The 25,238-nt window shown below is 43.0% G+C and overlaps 2 protein-coding genes across 5 annotated transcripts in view; one reads left to right on the forward strand and one right to left on the reverse strand.

Moving 5' to 3' along the window:
- The window catches only part of ssp3 (short spindle 3), a 355,022-nt gene that overhangs the window by 112,833 nt on the left and 216,951 nt on the right, over positions 1 to 25,238 (forward strand). The gene's annotated exons all lie outside the window — the stretch shown is intronic.
- The window catches only part of LOC128695940 (uncharacterized), a 33,334-nt gene continuing 10,034 nt past the window's right edge, over positions 1,939 to 25,238 (reverse strand). For 3 of the 4 annotated variants that reach the window (XM_053786905.2, XM_070093086.1, XM_053786904.2), the window contains exon 2: positions 1,939 to 3,679. In XM_053786905.2, coding sequence (XP_053642880.1) covers positions 2,364 to 3,329 — 966 coding nt within the window. In that variant the 5' untranslated portion in view covers positions 3,330 to 3,679 and the 3' untranslated portion in view covers positions 1,939 to 2,363. Of the gene's footprint in view, positions 3,680 to 9,000; positions 9,161 to 25,238 lie in introns of all 4 variants that reach the window. The other variant, XM_053786907.2, reaches the window with a different exon arrangement.

A 25,238-nucleotide genomic window follows, 5' to 3' on the forward strand; every position in this document is an offset into this window, starting at 1 on the left:
CATTTTTATAGTAATTTTCACCCTCTTTGCCACAGGGTTGGCACTAGAAACTTTCTTTGGGCCCTTGGTGGCTTATTTAGCAGTTACAAGCACTAAAATCACTAGAATAATACAAAATGTACCGAATGTATGCGTGGAACCGACCGCACTGGCTTGTAAACATTGGCACACCAACTGAAGGCAGGCCAGCTGAGACGTGCTCAGGCCAGATGGACGTGTATGAGACGAATGATGTAAGTCGAGTTTTTCATTGTAGGTCGGGGTAAAATTTTTACGCCCAAAAGCTTCGTAAGTCGATTTTATCGTAAGATGAGCCTTCGTAAGTCAAGGGTCCACTGTATTTCTTATGGGGAAAATTAATTCGGCTAAAGGCTAAATCGGTTAAAGCCTAGCTCTCTGGAATGGATTAAAGGCGTTAACAGAGGGTCCACTGTACCTGAATAAATTGAGTGACTGACTGACTGACTTGTTTGACTTACTGACTGAATAACTTACTGAATGAATGACTTACTGACTGAATGACTTACTGACTGAATGACTTACTGACTGTCTTAATGACTGACTTACTAGTAGACTGACTTACTGACTTGACTTTACTGCTTACTGACATAAAGTTAGGCTTTTCACTGAAAAAGGACCCTGACAAATCTAGTAGCAGTGCTCTGAAACGGGGTCTGGAGCAGTTGATGATGCCTTACCGTTAACTGTATAATGTATTGCAGGGTAAAATAGCCCAGAGATCCATTACACAATTTATGCACGCTCCAGTACAACTATCACTTTAGTACAAGAACCTCAGTAATCCATCTCAGCCCCGTAGGACCACAGCATAACTCTCCACTCTCTTCACAATCATCGACAAACACCAGCACCCACAATTTAAGGTAAGAAATACTATTATTTCTGTTTCATTAGTCTTAAGCAATAAAACAACGTAATACATTATGACAATGAATAACAATTACATATTCATTTTTATTTTTGTAAGATTTGGAGGTCTAAAAAAGTTGTTTGGCTTTTTCTGGGTCTCCCAGGAACATAACCCTATCTTTACCATAAGTTCTTCAGTTTATCTAACACAGATAACACAGCATTTTCAGGAACGTAACCATCATGTAATATTACGGTCTACTGTATAACGTTTCGGCTGTTTCCCATTGAGTTAGGGTGATCTGACAGAGAAGAAAATACTTTCACTGTCATTCATATCACAGTTCTGATGATCCTCCAAATGGTAACATCCCCTCCCCTCTTTCAGAGTGCAGGCACTGTACTTCCTATCTCCAGGACTCAAGTCTGGCTAACTAGTTTCCTGAATCCCTTCATAAAAGTTACTTTGCTCTCACCAACAGTACATCAAATCATAAAAGCCACTTACCCCCACACCTATCTAACATGTTCACACAAGCCTGTTGAATGTCCAACAGGCTTGTGTGAACATGTTAGATAGCTGTGGAGGCAAGTGGCTTTTATGATTTTTCCTCTCTCTCCAATCTTTCCTAGGATGACCCCTCCACCCCTGATTTATAAGCCCTTCATGTCATCCTAATATTCTCCATTTCTCAGTCCTCTGAATAATACTTTTGGTAACTTAACACTCCCTTCTAATCTCTTGTGCTACATTCTCCTGTATTTGACTGAGAAACATCTTGTGCACTCAATAACTGTCTTGCATAAAGCATGCAAATATCAAAGTTTAAGAGACTCCAAATATATTTGAGAGTGAGTACTCTGTACTTACTATCTCCAAGTACTGTACTGTACTGATCTCCTTTCAGCATAAACCACTTAATTTTCTTTTGATATAACATTTTTGTGTTGGCACTAGATTACCAGCCATGTGAATCATTAATAAGAGCATTGTTTTTGTTTAACATTACTGCAATGATTGAGTTAGGTATTTTTACTGCTTTATGTGGTATTAAGAAAACAAATGGACAGTATTGATAACATCTTTAATTGTGTTGCAAACACAGCCAAGCATGTGCTTGATGCACACTTGTCTTAATCATTTTGAGAAAAATATAAGTATTTGTATATTGTAGTCAAATAAATATGTACCACAATTGGAACACACTTGCAGTCACATAATTTGTACTCAGTCAAGATTAACCAGACGGACATAAACTGTGTAATGAATATAACTGACAGTGCACACATTGTGTGCTCTCTACTCTGTAGTTTTTGCCGTGTGTGACTTTTTCCACTGGTGTAGGGCATTTGAAAGGAGATGCATTTATCTTTTATTCAGTGAGTGTAGGATATAGTATAGTATAAAAGTGATAAACAGTGAAATCTTTATATGCACCGAGATTTATAATCATTTAAAATTTATGGAGCTCTGGGTAGTATATATCACTAGGTTACTTTCTCCTGGCAGCTGTAACAAAGCGGCAGATTGCTAAGACTGTGAGAAGTGTACATAGTACAGCTGCAGCTGTGATTATTCCCACTACTGAGTTGGACAACTTTCTCGTTGGTGTAAATTCCTCTACATCCCCTTGGTTCGGGTCATACGAGATGTGGTATTCTTGTTTAGCCCTGGAATGACTTCCTATAACTTGATAACGTGTTTGATATACTTTACTTAGTTTACCAATATTATAAACTGAACAGATAATGTTCCTTGTATTCTTTGAGCGCCTTATTGACATGGTTGGTCTCATTTCTGGAGTAAGGGAACTTACTGATGGAAAAACTTCACTATCCTCATGCCACACATGAACTAGAGGGTTCCTGGATGATGGCATCTCATGAGGCAAAGGGCAACTTAATGAAATTTCTTTCTGTGGATCCTGAATTTCTAGCTCCTTTGGAGCTTCGTCAACACTTGCATCAACCACAGCAAATGATATAGTCTCGATTATAGTTTGTTTTCCACGGTTTAAAGTGCATGTTATTGTACCATCTTTTTCAATCGGGGCTGTAATCATATATGTCATCAAGCACTCAAGGTAGCCCACATGATACTTTGTTTTTCTGTTGTTGTTGTAAGTTTTTGGAACACTGCGGTACTCATGGCCAGTCACACTCACAGTAAGATTGGCTGAAATGTGTGATCTTGCAAAGCATGCACCGCACACAGTGGAAAATGGGACACCCCGTGGTAGCTGCAGGTATCGAAGGGCTTCTTCTTCCTTTGTGATGGGATGTCTTGTTCGCCATGATGGATTGTAGAATTTATTCATGAATGTTAAGTACGGGGACTTGAGGCGAAGTGGTGCCCAGTTTAATATGCGTGTTGAATCATCAGTAGTCATTGTTCTTGTTCTTGCAGTATAGAGGATAACTATGAAGATAGTAGATGCAGGTATACACAAGCCTCTCATTGTTTAGATATTTGTGTAATGCTGCTGTATTTCCTCTGTGACCTCTTGAGACCACAGTAATTTATGTTGTTGATAATCCACTGAGAAGTTGCCTAGTAGCAGTTGAAGTAAGCACAACAGTTGCTCAGTCTGTCTCTACTATAAAAGTAAATAACAAGAGCACTTGTTTATGTATTGTACCTTCAGAGCATGACGCTTTTCCTGTATGTACGGGATTTCAGAAAGGTGTTGCGTCACTTAAGGGAGTAGTATGTACGTAACACACTTATCACCATTTCCTCCCTGACAGTGGCAGATGACTCGGCTTCATGTGTACCTTCAAGCACTGTCTTGCTCCTCACATTTTCTGTCTGAAATTATAGAGAAGCATCATGTTAATAAAGTTCCCTGAATGATTCAACTACGTACACTGTTATATGCTGGGCAGGAAACGAACATTTTATTTACATGTATGTACTGAAATATTGTTAAGCACACAGTAAAGCCACTAGCATGCATGTTCATTTTGGGCACAATTATTGTCAGTAATTTCTTCTTTTCCTGTGTCTCTGTGTGTCTGATTTTTGTCTGTATTTGTTTCATTGTGTGTGTGTGTTTCTATTTGTCTCTGTGTGTCTATCTCACAGTGTAGCCTTGGTAAGGACTGCAGGGTCTTCTATCACCTTTTACCAAGTACAGTGGTACCCTGAGTTTTGGCCATAATTCTTTTCAGAAGGCTGTTTGAGTGCCGTTACCGAACGAATTTGTTCCCATAAGGAATACTGTAATGTAAATTAGATTAGTCCATTTCAGAACTCCAAAAATACACTTACAAAAGCACTTACAATAATACCCTTATATAATTGTTTGAGTTGGGAGCTGTACGAAACTCGGGGTACCACTGTACTGCATTCATGCATGCACATACACATGCACATAGACACATGCACTTTGCCAAATGCAAAGTCATGAAGATTGGGGAAGGGCAAAGAAGACTGCAGACAGAGTATAGTCTAGGCGACCAAAGACTGCAAACCTCACTCAAGAAAAAAGATCTTGGGGTGAGTATACGTAATACTGAGCACATATCCTGAGGCACATATCAACCAGATAACTGCTGCAGCACATGGGTGCCTGGCAAACCTGAGAATAGCATTCCGATACCTCAGTAAGGAATTGTTCAAGACTTTGTACACCATGTACATCAGGCCCATAATGGAGTTTGCAGCACCAGTTTGGAATCCACACCTGGTCAAGCATGTCAAGAAATTAGAGAATGTGTAAAGGTTTGCAACAAGACTAGTCCCAGAGGTAAAGGGATTGTCTTGTGAGGAAAGCTTAAAGGAAACCGGCCTGATGACACAGGAGGATAGGAGGGATAGAGGCACATGATAATGACGTATAAAATACTGAGAGGAATTGACAAGGGGGACATGGCTCGAATGTTTCAGAGATGGGATACAGGAACAAGGGGCCACAGTTGGAAGCTGAAAATCCAGATGAGTCATAGGGATGTTAGGAAGTATTTCTTTAGCCTTAGAGTTGTCTGGAAGTGGAATAATATGGAGAGAGTAGTAGTGGAAGCAAGTTCCATACATAGCTTTAAGAAGAGGTATGATAAGGCTCATGGAGCAGGGAAAGAGTAACTTAGTATCGACCATAGAAGAGGAGGGGCCAGGAGCTATGACTCGACCACATATAGGTGAGTATGCGCACACATGTGCACGCATGCGCACACACGCGCACGCATGCACGCACGCACACGCGCACACACACACAGTACCTACCTACGTACCTACCTACGTACCTACCTACGTACCTACCTACGTACCTGCCTACGTACCTGCCTACGTACCTGCCTACGTACCTGCCTACGTACCTGCCTACGTACCTGCCTACGTACCTGCCTACGTACCTGCCTACGTACCTGCCTACGTACCTGCCTACGTACCTGCCTACGTACCTGCCTACGTGCCTGCCTACGTGCCTGCCTACGTGCCTGCCTACGTGCCTGCCTACGTGCCTGCCTACGTGCCTGCCTGCGTGCCTGCCTGCGTGACTGCCTGCGTGCCTGCCTGCGTGCCTGCCTGCGTGCCTGCCTGCGTGCCTGCCTGCGTGCCTGCCTGCGTGCCTGCCTGCGTGCCTGCCTGCGTGCCTGCCTGCGTGCCTGCCTGCGTGCCTGCCTGCGTGCCTGCCTGCGTGCCTGCCTGCGTGCCTGCCTGCCTGCCTGCCTGCCTGCCTGCCTGCCTGCCTGCCTGCCTGCCTGCCTGCCTGCCTCTTCTTCCCCTCTCCCCTCTCCTTCCTCCCCTTCCCTCCACTCCCTTCCCTCAGAGAAGGATGCAGATATCACATTGTAATGATGACTCAATGAGCCACAACATCCTCACTTGACTTTAGAGTACAGTGCAGTCACTGTATATCCTTCATCCACAAGTTATTTCTTTCTGGCTAGTTCTTCAAGCTCTTAACATAAACTCTTACTGTATACTCAAGCAACATGACAAACTCACAAATATCATGTGTGACACAAATTTTCCCAGTTGTCAGTGAATGAGTGCAAGTTCCCTGTAGTTCCTGTCCTCAGCAATTTTTGCAAATTGCCCTGGACAACCATTCACAGCCCACTGCTAGGAAAAATGCTATATATGATTTCCTGTCAATGTATCATGCTGGTGTATTCTTGCTGGATACTCTTCCTCTTGCCTTGTAAGCAATCTAATGAGGGAGGGGAGGAGAAGGGGGGGTTATATTGATTGTGGCAAGGTGCTCTTGGTCTGAGGAACTGGAGCTATCTTCCCTTTCCTTGGATGAAACCTGATTATCTCCCATTCAGTAGGAGCTATTATTTTCTAAACATAAATGCTTCTTGGGATGCTCGCTACATTGGCAAACTTTCCTTTCATGGGGTAGGAATTTTAGCTGTTGGAAAGGGGCTGTTCATCAGAGGAATTGGGCCTTTCTCTCCTTCCTTAGATTAAATATAAATATTCTCATCCCTCTCTCTTCTTTTGGTCTCATTATTTCAGATACTTTCCCTTTTGTCAAATGCAACTTCTAGGCAGAGGGGAAATGAATCACTGTCAGCTGTGTTGTAATATAACCTTAGGACGTGTCAAGTTGCCCTCCACTGAAACATTGGGTAGCCAGATGGTGGTGGAACCTTTGATGAAAGAAATATTACCGGAGGGTGACTATAGATAAGGAAGTGCTTACTGTTGGTTTATGACTCCTGATCTTTTGCCATTTTGCTCACCACCTTTATTAGCTGAATTACGATTGCATAGTTTGTGCTCCTGTCTGAACAGGCAGTTTTGCTAAGCCTTGCTCATTCATTTATGGAGGTGCCATTCTAGTTATGCATCTGGTAGAGTGAGAGGTGGGTTCCAAGGAATAACTGTACTCCTGTTGCAGTGAGAGTAAGGTGCTTGTCTCCCCCCCCCCATCCTTCTTATTTTTCTGTTTTAGAATATCTGACACACAGTTTCACTCTCCTGGATCTCTAAGATGGCATCACATTTAACCAACCCAAATATGGTTGGAATTGCTTTTGGGCACTCATTGCCCAAACATGGTACCGGCATTCTCCCTGCCACCTCTGGTACCACTGACCCCTTATGACCTTGATTATGGAGCCAGCTTACGCACAACAACGATGATTCACCAAGAGGTGACGACAGACAAGTGACAATGCTGACATAACTAACTGCATACTTAAAACTCACAACCTAGAAACTTGTCTCACTCAGAAATCTTGCAGACACCAATAATTAATTTTTTTCAGTGCATACTGCAAACCCTAATGTATACCTGAATGACTATATACTGTCACAAAAATTAATGTCCCGTGTCGATCAAGACAGCTACTATACTTCCACCCTCTAAAAAGTGGAATGTGCATTGTTGGTCAGTGGTGCTGACCAACCAATTACGTAATGTGTTTTCACACCATTGGTAGGATCCCAGTGGCTGTTCACTGAGACCCTACATACAATTTATGACAAAGAACTGTTGTACCAACACTTTTTTTGTGAGTATGAGGCATAGACTTTAAAAGGCGCTGCATGGAGGAGACTTTAGGCAGTGTGGATTTCATGTTTGAGGGTAATGTGTGGTGTAAATATTATAAAGAAAATAAGGGTTGTAGTAATTAGAAAATGGTGCTTGGTCATCATAGGTATAATTCAGAGAGTTGTGGAAGGGTTGCTGAGGTGGTAGGGGCTCTTATTGAAGGTGGAGTGCTGTATAACCCTTATGAGTTTAGTGCTTAATTTGATTATCATAATAATAATATTAGCGCAGTTGAGAATCCCTCATTCGAAATGCTTGGGACTGGAAGTGTTTCGGATTTCAAAATTTTTATGGATTTTGGAATACATATTTGTATATTTGCATCTATAAAATGGGACATCTTGGGGATGGAACCCAAGTCTAAACATAGTACTGTACTGTACAGGCACTGTACCCAAAAAAACATGATCGCTTCTTTCAAAAAGAAGATAAATGCAGGCAGATTTTTATCAGCAACAGTCTTGGCAAACACATCAGTGACTTTATCTGCAGCTTTGTAATCAGCACATGCTTTATCACCACTAATCTCTAAATATTTAATGCTGTGTCTGTTCTTAAATTTTTGTAACCAGCCAGCTGAATATTCACAGTTACCTTTGATATTTAGTTCGCCTCGACAGATTTTTGCTTGTTTCATAATCAGCATTCCATTAAGTGGCATATGCTCGTTCCAACGCTGATAAATCCACTCCATCAATACACGATCGACATCTTCATTTTTCCCTCTATGCAATGTTTTTTCTATTTTTCATTAACTTATGTTCATTACTTTCAGCATAGAGCTTCAACAATTTGTCTCTCTGTTTCTTTAGGTCATTGATAGTGGTTGTTCCAGTGCCAAACTCCTCAGTCAGATGCTTCATACTAACACCATTCAATTTTTTCCAACAACTTGACTCTCTGTGATACGGATAAACACAAATGCTTCTTCTTTTTCTTTTCACTATTACCCACAGAGCACAAAACACGGGGTAATCAAACTGGCACTAGTACATATATAAAGTTCATCTGTCTCACCTCAACAGATGGAGGATCAAGCCTCCACTATGTCTTTTTTTTTTTTTTTTTTTTACACAGGGTTTGATAAGGTTAAGGATCCCTAGCTTTATTGACAAGCTATTTACAGGTTAAGGATTCCTAACTTTATTGACAAGCTAAGAGCTGTTACCTACATCAGCTCATTTGAAAGCATTTTTATTGTTATGAGACATACAAGTAGGGAACAGGATGAAGTTGGAGCCATCTGTGGGCCAGCATTTTCATTTGATCAACTGACTTTATCTCGTTGACATCATTATGCTGTACAAATGTGTTCCATACATGTCTTGTGCTGAATGATCCATTTGTGGCGCATCATGTCATGGAATTTCAGATAAAGGATTCTGTACTAAAATAATAATAATAATAGAGAGGATGGAGCAGAATATGATGACTAAGAAGGTGCACAAATTGAGAGTGGAAGGGAGGAAGAGTAGGAGTTACCCCAGAAGTGTTGGAAAGAGGGGATGGGGGGTGAAGGTTTTGAGGGCTTAGGGTTTGAGCATCCAGCAGGCTTTTGTGAGATGTTGGAATGTTAATAAAGTTAACATTTATGAAGGAGTTCAAGAAAACTGGTTTGCCAAACCTGAGTCCTGTAAGTGGAAAGTATAGTGCCTGTACTCTGAAGGAGGGATGGGGAGTCGGCAGTTGGGAGGGTCATATGAATTGTGATGTCTGCATTTCTGGCAAGACAGCTATTGAACAGATTATGATGAATGTGTTACTTGCTTTTTGAGGCACCTTACCTGTGTGGGAGAAAGCCTTTGTTAAAAACTGTCATCCCCTTTCACACATGGATGGTATACAGTACTGACAAGATTTTGCACATGTGTCTAATTTTCATCTTTCACACAAACATAAAACCTTCTTGGACTGTGCTTTGGACTTACTTCCCCCCCCCCCCCAAAAAAAAAAAAAAAAAAAGATAGAATTACATCTCGCAATCAACAGAGTTGAAACTTTTGTCTGCCCCGCATAAGGATGGAAACAATATTAAAGTATTACAGTGAATCTGACATGCCATGGCCATACACTTCCTCTTTGTTGCTGTTGCTTGTAGTGCTGCTCCTAATGTATCTGTTGCTGCTACTGCTTCATCTGTTGCTACTGCTGCAACACTCACTACATTTCGAACCCCTAACCTCAGAACACTTCTAGTGCTGCTGTAGCTCTGTTCCAGAGGGTACAGTACTCACTCTCATCCTTTTCCTCATCTTCATAACTGGCGTAGACAGAGATGTAAGCCACAGAACCATGTCCTCTTTTGCTGATACCAGAATTTGCATGACAGTGTCATTTATTAAGGACCTTGCAAATCTCTAAGTGGACATTAACCAAGTCTTTAATGGGCCTCAGAAAACAATATGAAGTTCAATGAAGATAAATTTCAATTACATACTTCGCTATGGAAAACTTAAGGAAATAAAAACTGGATCAGAGAATAAAATAAATTCCAGCCACACAGTAGAGTGAAAAACTAATATGAAGGCTCTGGGAGTGATAATGTCAGAGAATCTCACTGTCAAAGATCACAACAATGTTTCTACCACATCTGCTAGGAAAATGATAGGATGAATAATGAGAACCTTCAAAACTGGAATATTGCTGTACACTAATGGCCCCTTTCAAGAACGGTTGAAGTCCCTTGACCTTAAGAGGGACTAGTCCTAAATCTGCACACAGATATCAGTCCCTGTGAAATCAAAAGACTCAGCAGGCAATGCAGTGTCCCCCCATTGAAAAGTAGGGGTGCCATGAGTATACTAAGAGACAACACAGTAAGTGTCAGGGGGGCCCAAGACTGTTCAACTGCCTCCCAACATACATAAGGGGGATTACCGATAAAGCCTAGCTGTCTTCGAAAGGGAGTTGGACAGGCACCTAAAGTCAGTACCTGACCAACCTGGCTGTGATTTGTACATTGGTATGCGTGCTGCCAGCAGTAACAGCCTGGTTGATCAGGTCCTGATCCACCATGAGGCCTGGTCATGGACCGGGCTGTGGGGACATTGACCCCCAGAACACCTTCCAGGAATACTCCAGATAGGTACTATGACTGCTGTTGCTGTATCTGGCACTGCTATTTCTGCTTCTGGTACTGCTGTTGCTTATGGTGCTGCTTTTGGCACTGCTGCTGATGCTGCCGCTGATGTTGCTTCTGTAGCTGCTTCTCCTGCTGCTGCTGCTGCTGCTGCTGCTGCTGCTGCTGCTGCTGCTGCTGCTGCTTCTGATGCTACATCTGCTGGTGGTGGTGGTGTTGCTGGTACTACTGCTGCTGCTGCTTCTAGTGCTGCTGCTGCTTCCGGTGCTGTTGCTGCTGCATCTGCTGAATCTGTTGCTGCTGCATCTGCTGAATCTGTTGCTGCTGCATCTGTTGCTACTGCTTCTTGCTGCTTAGGTTACGACTGCTACATCTGTTGCTACGTCTGTTGCTACTGTTGCATCTGTTGTTGCTGCTGCTGCTGCTGCATATGTTGCTGCTGCTTCTGCATCTGTTGCTGCTGCATCTGTTGTTGTTACTGCTTTTGCTTCTGTTGCTGTTGCTTCATCTATTTCTGATGTATTTGTTGCTGCTGTTGTATCTGTTGCTGCTCCTGCTATATCTCCTGTTGCTGCTGCATCTGTTGTTGCTCTTGTATCTGTTGCTGCTGCTTCTACATCTGCTGTCGCTGCTGCATCTGTTGTCGCTGCTGCATCTGTTGTTGCTGCTGCTGCTGCATCTGTTGTTGTTGCAGCTGCATCTGTTGTTGCAGCTGCATCTGTTGTTGCAGCTGCATCTGTTGTTGCAGCTGCATCTGTTGTTGCAGCTGCATCTGTTGTTGCAGCTGCATCTATAGTTGATACTGCTGCCTCTGCTGTTGATACTGCTGCATCTGTTACTGATACTGCTGCATCTATTACTGATACTGCTGACTCTGCTGTTGATACTGCTGCATCTATTACTGATACTGCTGCGTCTATTACTGATACTGCTGCGTCTATTACTGATACTGCTGCCTCTGCTGTTGATACTGCTGCCTCTGCTGTTGATACTGCTGCCTCTGCTGTTGATACTGCTGACTCTGCTGTTGATACTGCTGCATCTATTACTGATACTGCTGCGTCTATTACTGATACTGCTGCGTCTATTACTGATACTGCTGCCTCTGCTGTTGATACTGCTGCCTCTGCTGTTGATACTGCTGCATCTATTACTGATACTGCTGCATCTATTACTGATACTGCTGCATCTATTACTGATACTGCTGCATCTATTACTGATACTGCTGCATCTATTACTGATACTGCTTCCTCTGCTGTTGATACTGCTTCATCTATTACTGATACTGCTGCCTCTGCTGTTGATACTGCTGCATCTATTACTGATACTGCTGCCTCTGCTGTTGATACTGCTGCATCTATTACTGATACTGCTGCCTCTGCTGTTGATACTGCTTCATCTATTACTGATACTGCTGCCTCTGCTGTTGATACTGCTGCATCTATTACTGATACTGCTGCCTCTGCTGTTGATACTGCTTCATCTATTACTGATACTGCTGCCTCTGCTGTTGATACTGCTGCATCTATTACTGATACTGCTGCCTCTGCTGTTGATACTGCTTCATCTATTACTGATACTGCTGCCTCTGCTGTTGATACTGCTGCATCTATTACTGATACTGCTGCCTCTGCTGTTGATACTGCTGCATCTATTACTGATACTGCTGCCTCTGCTGTTGATACTGCTGCATCTATTACTGATACTGCTGCCTCTGCTGTTGATACTGCTGCATCTATTACTGATACTGCTGCCTCTGCTGTTGATACTGCTTCATCTATTACTGATACTGCTGCCTCTGCTGTTGATACTGCTGCATCTATTACTGATACTGCTGCCTCTGCTGTTGATACTGCTTCATCTATTACTGATACTGCTGCCTCTGCTGTTGATACTGCTGCATCTATTACTGATACTGCTGCCTCTGCTGTTGATACTGCTTCATCTATTACTGATACTGCTGCCTCTGCTGTTGATACTGCTGCATCTATTACTGATACTGCTGCCTCTGCTGTTGATACTGCTGCATCTATTACTGATACTGCTGCCTCTGCTGTTGATACTGCTGCATCTATTACTGATACTGCTGCCTCTGCTGTTGATACTGCTGCATCTATTACTGATACTGTTGTGTCTGTTGCTGATACTGCTTCATCTATTGATAGTGCTGCGTCTGTTGCTGATACTGCTGCATCTATTACTGATACTGTTGTTGCTGCTGTTGATACTGCTGCATCTATTACTGATACTGCTGCCTCTGCTGTTGATACTGCTTCATGTATTACTGATACTGTTGTGTCTGTTGCTGATACTGCTGCATCTATTACTGATACTACTCCTGCTGTTGATACCGCTGCATCTATTGCTGATACTGTTGTTGCTGCTTCTGACATTACGACTGCTGTTAGTGCTTGTGGTGCTGCTACTGCTGCTGTTATTGAAAGCAGTAGTACAGTGGGCATAATGGAGCACTATATCAATGTCCGTCGCCCCAGACTATTTAACATCTTGCCAGAAAATACCAGAAACATTGCTGGAACAAGTGTAAAATTCTTTAAGGGGAAACTGGAAAAGCATCCTCACCAGGTGTCAGATCAACCAGACTGTGAGGGATATGTGGGTCAGCGGGCCACCAGCAGCAAGAGTCTGGTTGACCAATCAAGCACCAGATACGCCTGGCATGAGGCCGGGCTCTGGGAGTAGAAAAACTCAGGGTATTTGCTGGTGCTTCTCTGAGTGAGGTGTCACCTCAGCGTTTAACATATATAACATGCTTCTCTTGCCTCTTCTTCCCATTCCTCTGAAGATGTGTGTGTAAGCACATGAAAGCGCTCAGTTTTTTTCCTATTTCCACTGTGGTAATATTTATATATTTGCAATCACACATTATATTGTGATTTCTTTCACACACACACACACACACACACACACACACACACACACACACACACACACACACACACACACACACACACAAGAGAATACCTTACAGGGAGGCAACAACGAGTCATGGTACGTGATGAGGTGTCAAAGTGGGCGCCTGTGACAAGCGGGGTTCCACAGGGGTCAGTCCTAGGACCTGTGCTGTTCTTGGTATATGTGAATGACATAACGGAAGGGATAGACTCAGAAGTGTCCTTGTTTGCGGACGATGTGAAGTTAATGAGAAGAATCAAATCGGATGAGGATCAGGCAGGACTACAAAGAGACCTGGACAGGCTACAAGCCTGGTCCAGCAACTGGCTCCTTGAGTTTAACCCTGCCAAATGCAAAGTCATGAAGATTGGGGAAGAGCAAAGAAGACCGCAGACACAATATAGTTTAGATGGCCAAAGTCTGCAAACCTCACTCAAGGAAAAAGATCTGGGGGTGAGTATAACACCGAGCATATCTCCTGAGGCGCACATCAATCAGATAACTGCTGCAGCATACGGGCGCCTGGCAAACCTACGGATAGCGTTCCGATACCTCAGTAAGGAGTCGTTCAAGACTCTGTACACCATCTACGTCAGGCCCATACTGGAGTATGCAGCACCAGTTTGGAATCCACACCTAGTCAAGCACGTCAAGAAATTAGAGAAAGTGCAAAGGTTTGCAACAAGACTAGTCCCAGAGCTACGGGGATTGTCCTACGAAGAAAGGTTGAGGGAAATCGGCCTGACGACACTGGAGGCCAGGAGGGTCAGGGGAGACATGATAACGACATATAAAATACTGCGCGGAATAGACGAGGTGGACAAAGACGGGATGTTCCAGAGAGGGGACACAGACACAAGAGGTCACAATTGGAAGTTGAAGACTCAGATGAATCAAAGGGATGTTAGGAAGTATTTCTTCAGTCATAGAGTAGTCAAGCCGTGGAATAGCCTAGAAAGTGAAGTAGTGGAGGCGGGAACCATACATAGTTTTAAGGCGAGGTATGATAAAGCTCATGGAGCAGGGAGAGAGAGGACCTAGTAGCAATCAGTGAAGAGGCGGGGCCAGGAGCTATGACTCGACCCCTGCAACCACAAATAGGTGAGTACACACACACACACACACACACACACACACACACACACACACACACACACACACACACACACACACACACACACGTGCAGAAGCTGGAGGATCAGGCGCATATAACAGGGAAGGCACTACAATGGATTAGGGAATACCTGACAGGGAGGCAACAACGAGTCATGCTACGTGAAGAGGTATCACAGTGGGCGCCTGTGACGAGCGGGGTCCCACAGGGGTCAGTTCTAGGACCAGTGCTATTTTTGGTATATGCGAACGACATGATGGAAGGAATAGATTCTGAAGTGTCCCTATTCGCAGATTATGTGAAGTTGATGAGAAGAATTAAATCGGATGAGGATGAGGCAGGACTGCAAAGAGACCTGGACATGTGGTCCAGAAACTGGCTTCTCGAATTCAACCCTGCCAAATGCAAAGTCATGAAGATTGGGGAGGGGCAAAGAAGACCGCAGACAGAGTATAGGCTAGGTGGACAAAGACTACAGACCTCACTCAGGGAGAAAGACCTTGGGGTGACCATAACACCGAGCACGTCACCGGAGGCACACATCAACCAAATAACTGCTGCAGCATACGGGCGCCTGGCAAACCTGAGAATAGCGTTCCGATACCTTAATAAGGAATCGTTCAAGACACTGTACACTGTGTATGTTAGGCCCATACTGGAGTATGCAGCACCAGTCTGGAACCCACACCTGGTCAAGCACGTCAAGAAGTTAGAGAAAGTACAAAGGTTTGCAACAAGGCTAGTCCCAGAGCTCAGGGAAATGTACGAGGAAAGGTTGAGGGAAATCGGACTGACGACACTGGAGAACAGAAGGGTCAGGGGAGACATGATAACGACATACAAGATACTGCGGGGAATAGACAAGGTGGACAGAGATATGATGTTCCAGAGAGGGGACACAGAAACAAGGGGTCACAACTGGAAGCTGAAGACTCAGACGAATAACAGGGGCGTTAGGAAGTATTTCTTCAGTCATAGAGTCGTCAGGAAGTGGAATAGCCTAGCAAGTGTAGTAGTGGAGGCAGGAACCATACATAGTTTTAAGAAGAGGTATGACAAAGCTCAGGAAGGAGAGAGGGAGAGGACCTAGTAGCGATCAGAGAAGAGGCGGGGCCAGGAGCTGAGTATCGACCCCTGCAACCACAATTAGGTGAGTACAGTTAGGTGAGTACACACACACACACACACACACACACACACACACACACACACACACACACACACACACACACACACACACACACACACACACACAGGAGCTTGGACTCGACCCCTGCAACCTCAACTAGGTGAGTACACAAACACACACACACACACACACATATACACACACATATACACACATATACACACACACACACACACACACACACATACACACACATACACACATACACATATACACACACACACACATATATACACACACACATACACACACACACATACACAAACACACATACAAACACACACACATACACAAACACACACACAAACACACACACACACAAACACACACACAAACACACACACACACAGATCATGAGGAAAGATAGAAGGGGCAGGGGGGGAGGTGGGGTTGCTCTGCTCGTAAAAAACAGATGGAAATTCGAGAAAATGGAAGGAATAGATGAGACGGGAGAAAGAGACTACATAGCAGGTACACTTCAGTCTGGGGAACACAAAGTGGTCATTGCAGTGATGTATAATCCACCACAGAACTGCAGGAGGCCAAGAGAGGAATATGAAGAGAGCAACAGAGCAATGGTGGACACACTTGCTGAGGTGGCAAGAAGAGCTCACTCCAGCAGAGCAAAGTTGCTGGTTATGGGGGATTTCAACCACAGGGAGATTGACTGGGAAAACCTGGAGCCACATGGGGGTCCCGAAACATGGAGAGCCAGGATGTTGGACGTGGTGCTGGAAAACCTCATGCACCAACATGTTAAGGACACTACCAGAGTGAGAGGGGAGGATGAACCAGCAAGATTGGACCTTGTGTTCACCCTGGGCAGCTCAGATATTGAGGACATCAAGTATGAGAGTCCCCTAGGAGCTAGCGACCATGTGGTTCTGTGCTTTGAATACATAGTAGAGCTGCAAGTGGAGAGAATAACAGGAGTTGAATGGGAAAAGCCTGACTATAAAAGAGGGGACTACATAGGGTTGAAGAACTTCCTGCGGGAGGTCCAGTGGGACAGTGAACTGGCAGGAAAGCCAGTAAATGAAATGATGGAATATGTAACAACAAAATGCAAGGAGGCAGTGGAAAGGTTTATTCCTAAGGGCAACAGTAACAATGGGAAGACCAGAACGAGCCCCTGGTTTACCCGACGGTGTAAGGAGGCAAAAACAAAATGCAATAGAGAATGGAAAAAGTACAGAAGGCAGAGAACACACGAAAATAGGGAGATCAGTCGCAGAGCCAGGAATGAGTATGCACAGGTAAGGAGGGAGGCCCAGCGACAGTATGAAAATGACATAGCATCGAGAATCAAGACTGACCCGAAACTGTTGTATAGCCACATCAGGAGGAAGACAACAGTCAAAGACCAGGTGGTCAGATTAAGGACAGAAGGTGGAGAACTCACAAGAAATGATCAGGAGATTTAAGGAAGTTTTTACAGTAGAGACAGGAAGGGCTGTGTGAAGACAGCACAGAAGGGAACATCAAGAGGGAATATACCAACAAGTGTTGGATGACATACGAACAACTGAGGAGGAGGTGAAGAAGCTCTTAAGTGACCTTGACACCTCAAAGGCGATGGGACCGGACAACAACTCCCCATGGGTCCTTAGAGAAGGAGCAGAGATGCTGTGCATGCCCCTAACCACAATCTTCAACACATCCCTTGAAACTGGGCAACTACCTGAGAAATGGAAGACAGCTAATGTAGTCCCCATATTTAAGAAAGGAAACAGAAACGAGGCACTAAACTACAGACCTGTGTCTCTGACATGTATTGTGTGCAAAGTCACGGAGAAGATTATCAGGAGGAGAGTGGTCGAACACCTGGAAAGGAACAAGATTATAAATGAAAACCAGCATGGGTTCATGGAAGGCAAATCTTGTATCACAAACCTCCTGGAGTTTTATGACAAGGTAACATAAGTAAGACACGAGAGAGAGGGGTGGGTAGATTGCGTTTTCCTAGACTGCAGGAAGGCCTTTGACACAGTTCCCCACAAGAGATTAGTGCAGAAGCTGGAGGATCAGGCGCACGTAAAAGGGAGGGCACTGCAATGGATAAGGGAGTACCTGACAGGGAGGCAGCAACGAGTCATGGTACGTGAAGAGGTATCACAGTGGGCGCCTGTTACGAGCGGGGTCCCACAGGGGTCAGTTCTAGGACCAGTGCTATTTTTGATATATGTGAACGACATGATGGAAGGAATAGACTCTGAAGTGTCCCTGTTCGCAGATGACGTGAAGTTGATGAGAAGAATTAAATCGGACGAGGATGAGGCAGGACTGCAAAGAGACCTGGACAGGCTGGACATGTGGTCCAGCAACTGGCTTCTCGAATTCAATCCAGCCAAATGCAAAGTCATGAAGATTGGGGAGGGGCAAAGAAGACCGCAGACAGAGTATAGGCTAGGTGGACAAAGACTACAGACCTCACTCAGGGAGAAAGACCTTGGGGTGACCATAACACCGAGCACATCACCGGAGGCACACATCAACCAAATAACCGCTGCAGCATACGGGCGCCTGGCAAACCTGAGAATAGCGTTCCGATACCTTAATAAGGAATCGTTCAAGACACTGTACACTGTGTATGTTAGGCCCATACTGGAGTATGCAGCACCAGTCTGGAACCCACACCTGGTCAAGCACGTCAAGAAGTTAGAGAAAGTACAAAGGTTTGCAACAAGGCTAGTCCCAGAGCTCAAGGGAATGTCGTACGAGGAAAGGTTAAGGGAAATCGGACTGACGACACTGGAGGACAGAAGGGTCAGGGGAGACATGATAACGACATACAAGATACTGCGGGGAATAGACAAGGTGGACAGAGATAGGATGTTCCAGAGAGGGGACACAGGGACAAGGGGTCACAACTGGAAGCTGAAGACTCAGACGAGTCACAGGGACGTTAGGAAGTATTTCTTCAGTCATAGAGTTGTCAGCAAGTGGAATAGCCTAGCAAGTGAAGTAGTGGAGGCAGGAACCATACATAGTTTTAAGAAGAGGTATGACAAAGCTCAGGAAGCAGAGAGAGAGAGGATCCAGTAGCGATCAGTGAAGAGGCGGGGCCAGGAGCTGAGTCTCGACCCCTGCAACCACAATTAGGTGAGCACAATTAGGTGAGTACACACACACACACACACACACACACACACACACACACACACACACACACACACACACACACACACGCACACACAGTGCTTGGAATCCACCCCTGCAACCTCAACTAGGTGAGTATACACACACACACACACACACACACGCACACACACACACACGCACACACACACACACACACACGCACACACAGTGCTTGGAATCCACCCCTGCAACCTCAACTAGGTGAGTACACACACACACACACACACACACACACACACACACACACACACACACACACACACACACATGCACACGCTGAAGCACACATGCACACGCTGACGCACACATGCACACGCTCACGCACACATGCACACGCCCATGCACATGCACACGCTCACGCACACCTGCAAACGCTCACGCACACATGCACACGCTCACGCACACAAGCACACGCTGAAACACACATGCACACGCTCACGCACACATGCACACGCTCACGCACACATGCACACGCTCACGCACACACGCTCACGCACACATACTCACGCACACATGCACACGCTCACGCACACATGTACACGCTCACGCACACATGTACACGCTCACGCACACATGCACGCGCCCACGCACACATGCACACTCTCAGGTACATCTGCACACGCTCACGCACACATGCACGCGCCCACGCACACGCTCAAGTACATCTGCACACGCTCATGCACACATGCACGCGCCCACGCACACATCCACACGCTCAAGTACATCTGCACACGCTCACGCACACATGCACACGCTCATGCACACATGCACACGCTCACGCACACATGCACGCGCCCACGCACACATCCACACGCTCAAGTACATCTGCACACGCTCACGCACACATGCACACGCTCACGCACACATGCACACGCTCACGCACACATCCACACGCTCAAGTACATCTGCACACGCTCACGCACACCTGCACACGCTCATGCACACCTGCACACGCTCACGCACACATGCACACGCTCACGCACACATCCACACGCTCAAGTACATCTGCACACGCTCACGCACACCTGCACACGCTCACGCACACATGCACACGCTGAAGCACACGCTCACGCACACATGCACACGCTCATGCCCACATGTACACGCTCACGCACACATGCACACGCTCACGCACACATGCACACGCTCATGCAATAAGATCAGAGAAAATAGGTAATATCTTAATATGCTACATAACTACAGTGAAAATAAATATTAATATTCCTAGCGCGTTGTTGATTTCTCACATTGTTAAGGAACAGTGATATTAGTAGTGTTACTGTTACTTGATAATGTTAAGGAACAGTGATAGTGTTACTGTTACTTGATAATGTTAAGGAACAGTGATATTAGTAGTGTTACTGTTACTTGATAATGTTAAGGAACAGTGATAGTGTTACTGTTACTTGATAATGTTAAGGAACAGTGATATTAGTAGTGTTACTGTTACTTGATAATGTTAAGGAACAGTGATATTAGTAGTGTTACTGTTACTTGATAATGTTAAGGAACAGTGATAGTAGTGTGACTGTTACTTGATAATGTTAAGGAACAGTGATAGTAGTGTTACTGTTACTTGATAATGTTAAGGAACAGTGATATTAGTAGTGTTACTGTTACTTGATAATGTTAAGGAACAGTGATAGTAGTGTTACTGTTACTTGATAATGTTAAGGAACAGTGATATTAGTAGTGTGACTGTTACTTGATTATGTTAAGGAACAGTGATATTAGTAGTGTGACTGTTACTTGATAATGTTAAGGAACAGTGATAGTAGTGTTACTGTTACTTGATAATGTTAAGGAACAGTGATATTAGTAGTGTTACTGTTACTTGATAATGTTAAGGAACAGTGATATTAGTAGTGTGACTGTTACTTGATAATGTTAAGGAACAGTGATATTAGTAGTGTGACTGTTACTTGATAATGTTAAGGAACAGTGATATTAGTAGTGTGACTGTTACTTGATAATGTTAAGGAACAGTGATAGTAGTGTTACTGTTACTTGATAATGTTAAGGAACAGTGATATTAGTAGTGTTACTGTTACTTGATAATGTTAAGGAACAGTGATATTAGTAGTGTGACTGTTACTTGATAATGTTAAGGAACAGTGATATTAGTAGTGTGACTGTTACTTGATAATGTTAAGGAACAGTGATAGTAGTGTGACTGTTACTTGATAATGTTAAGGAACAGTGATATTAGTAGTGTGACTGTTACTTGATAATGTTAAGGAACAGTGATAGTAGTGTTACTGTTACTTGATAATGTTAAGGAACAGTGATAGTAGTGTTACTGTTACTTGATAATGTTAAGGAACAGTGATATTAGTAGTGTGACTGTTACTTGATAATGTTAAGGAACAGTGATAGTAGTGTTACTGTTACTTGATAATGTTAAGGAACAGTGATAGTAGTGTTACTGTTACTTGATAATGTTAAGGAACAGTGATATTAGTAGTGTTACTGTTACTTGATAATGTTAAGGAACAGTGATATTAGTAGTGTGACTGTTACTTGATAATGTTAAGGAACAGTGATAGTAGTGTTACTGTTACTTGATAATGTTAAGGAACAGTGATATTAGTAGTGTGACTGTTACTTGATAATGTTAAGGAACAGTGATAGTAGTGTTACTGTTACTTGATAATGTTAAGGAACAGTGATATTAGTAGTGTGACTGTTACTTGATAATGTTAAGGAACAGTGATATTAGTAGTGTGACTGTTACTTGATAATGTTAAGGAACAGTGATATTAGTAGTGTGACTGTTACTTGATAATGTTAAGGAACAGTGATAGTAGTGTGACTGTTACTTGATAATGTTAAGGAACAGTGATATTAGTAGTGTGACTGTTACTTGATAATGTTAAGGAACAGTGATAGTGTTACTGTTACTTGATAATGTTAAGGAACAGTGATATTAGTAGTGTTACTGTTACTTGATAATGTTAAGGAACAGTGATAGTAGTGTTACTGTTACTTGATAATGTTAAGGAACAGTGATATTAGTAGTGTGACTGTTACTTGATAATGTTAAGGAACAGTGATATTAGTAGTGTGACTGTTACTTGATAATGTTAAGGAACAGTGATATTAGTAGTGTGACTGTTACTTGATAATGTTAAGGAACAGTGATATTAGTAGTGTGACTGTTACTTGATAATGTTAAGGAACAGTGATATTAGTAGTGTGACTGTTACTTGATAATGTTAAGGAACAGTGATATTAGTAGTGTGACTGTTACTTGATAATGTTAAGGAACAGTGATAGTAGTGTTACTGTTACTTGATAATGTTAAGGAACAGTGATATTAGTAGTGTTACTGTTACTTGATAATGTTAAGGAACAGTGATATTAGTAGTGTGACTGTTACTTGATAATGTTAAGGAACAGTGATATTAGTAGTGTGACTGTTACTTGATAATGTTAAGGAACAGTGATATTAGTAGTGTGACTGTTACTTGATAATGTTAAGGAACAGTGATATTAGTAGTGTGACTGTTACTTGATAATGTTAAGGAACAGTGATAGTAGTGTTACTGTTACTTGATAATGTTAAGGAACAGTGATAGTAGTGTTACTGTTACTTGATAATGTTAAGGAACAGTGATAGTAGTGTTACTGTTACTTGATAATGTTAAGGAACAGTGATATTATTAGTGTTACTGTTACTTGATAATGTTAAGGAACAGTGATAGTAGTGTTACTGTTACTTGATAATGTTAAGGAACAGTGATAGTAGTGTTACTGTTACTTGATAATGTTAAGGAACAGTGATAGTAGTGTTACTGTTACTTGATAATGTTAAGGAACAGTGATAGTAGTGTTACTGTTACTTGATAATGTTAAGGAACAGTGATATTAGTAGTGTTACTGTTACTTGATAATGTTAAGGAACAGTGATATTAGTAGTGTTACTGTTACTTGATAATGTTAAGGAACAGTGATATTAGTAGTGTTACTGTTACTTGATAATGTTAAGGAACAGTGATATTAGTAGTGTTACTGTTACTTGATAATGTTAAGGAACAGTGATATTAGTAGTGTTACTGCTACTTGATAATGTTAAGGAACAGTGATAGTAGTGTTACTGTTACTTGATAATGTTAAGGAACAGTGATAGTAGTGTTACTGTTACTTGATAATGTTAAGGAACAGTGATAGTAGTGTTACTGTTACTTGATAATGTTAAGGAACAGTGATAGTAGTGTTACTGTTACTTGATAATGTTAAGGAACAGTGATATTAGTAGTGTTACTGTTACTTGATAATGTTAAGGAACAGTGATATTAGTAGTGTTACTGTTACTTGATAATGTTAAGGAACAGTGATATTAGTAGTGTTACTGCTACTTGATAATGTTAAGGAACAGTGATAGTAGTGTTACTGTTACTTGATAATGTTAAGGAACAGTGATAGTAGTGTTACTGTTACTTGATAATGTTAAGGAACAGTGATATTAGTAGTGTGACTGTTACTTGATAATGCGAGAAATTACAAAAGCACTTGCAATATTACTATTTTTCACTGTAGTTATATAGCATGTTATGATACAACTATGAGAGCTGAGTCACCTACACCGTCAAGATGTTTCCTTAAATGTATCTTATACTGCTACTTAATAATAATATAATTATATCTACAAGTACGTGTACAGGGTATACAGTCCTAGCTGACATCAGTGACATACTACTGTATAGAAAGCCACATGTTATGCTGAGCATTTCCAGCAAATTAGGTCAGTTTTGTCCCCAGAATGCGACCTACACCAGTTAACTAACACCCAAGTACCTACTTGTTGCTAGGTGAAAAGGGGCAGCAGGTGTCTTAAGGAAACACGCCCAATATTTCCACCCGTAATGGGGATCGAATCACGGATCTCAGTGCATGTACTGAGTGCGCTTCCAACTGAGCTACAGGATACCATAATTCATGAACCTCGGCTTCAAGGAGGGTTTCCTTATACTGCTGAAGGGCTCTTCATCCAGAGCATTGGAGCTACCCTCTTGCATCATGTTGGTTTCCTCTCATAACCCAGGCGCTGTGTAAGCCCTACGATTTTTCTGCTTTCTGTCGGTATATTGTACAAATGTTAGATGTATGTATGGACTTTTCAAGTTGAGGTGTAGCACACAAGACAGGATCTTATCCCAACACTTGAAACACTTGTAACGTGTCCCTGCGCAGCAGCAGCTTCCTTTATTCGAGTATACGCGATTATAACATAGACTAAAAGTGGCGAGGTAATATTGAGATGATCAGTCCCTCAGGACTAAGTTTCTTACTACCTTATCCTAACTAAAAAGATTTTGTTTTATTTTACACTTTAACCGGGGAGGTTTTGCCCATTGGACTTTTGTTTGTATGCCGTTCCCCCACAGCCGTCCCCTTTATTGTTGAGTCAGATCATTAACAATACATAATGATTCACTGACACGCCACGTGACACAACCAACCAGTCGTAGGGTCATTGTTGCTTGTTACTTACTGTTATCACCAAGCTGATTGCCAGGATATTGTGTTATAAGTACAATAGTTAACAATGATAGTTATATATTGTGTTTTAAGTGCATTAGTAAACAAAATTGATGTCATATTCAGTAGGACCTGTCTAGTGTGTATCAGTAGGCTTACTGCACTGCTATATTAAAATTGGTGCTATATGCAGTAAGACCTGCGGAGCATGGGTCGGGCCTAATGCACTGGTGTTATATTTAGTAGGACCTGCTGAGCTGTGGTTAGAAGGCCTACTGGCCTGTGCTAGCAGTAATATAGTGATGTAGAAGCCACGTGAGGTGCAGTAGTTGAAGGCATCTTCATCTGTGGGCGGGACTCATTAGTGGATGCAGGACGTGACCTACTTCCATTAGTGGGTCCCACTCACCTGTGACGATGCCTTCAACTGCTGCACCTCGTCTGACTCCATTTTCATTAATTTGCTTGACATTCGTCAGTACTAGGGTACTGAACACCGACTTCCAGGTGGAGGGAGTAATTACCTCGGGCGTGGAGTAAAACCTACACGTTAAAATGGTATAAAATACCGACAGGTTGTTAGGTAAGACACATGTGCAACAGTTAGGTATCTTTATTTCGAAACGTTTCGCCTACACAGTAGGCTTCTTCAGTCGAGTACAGAAAAGTTGATAGAAGCAGAAGATACTTGAAGACGATGTAATCAGTCCATCACCCTTAAAGTTTTGAGGTGGTCAGTCCCTCAGTCTGGAGAAGAGCATTGTTCCATAGTATGAAACAATATGGAGATGAAGTGACAGGATGGAGCCTTATATAGCGCTATATAAGGCTCCATCCTGTCACTTCATCTCCATATTGTTTCATACTATGGAACAATGCTCTTCTCCAGACTGAGGGACTGACCACCTCAAAACTTTAAGGGTGATGGACTGATTACATCGT

Source organism: Cherax quadricarinatus, chromosome 41, assembly GCF_038502225.1.
Source record: "Cherax quadricarinatus isolate ZL_2023a chromosome 41, ASM3850222v1, whole genome shotgun sequence".
NCBI lineage: Eukaryota > Metazoa > Arthropoda > Malacostraca > Decapoda > Parastacidae > Cherax > Cherax quadricarinatus.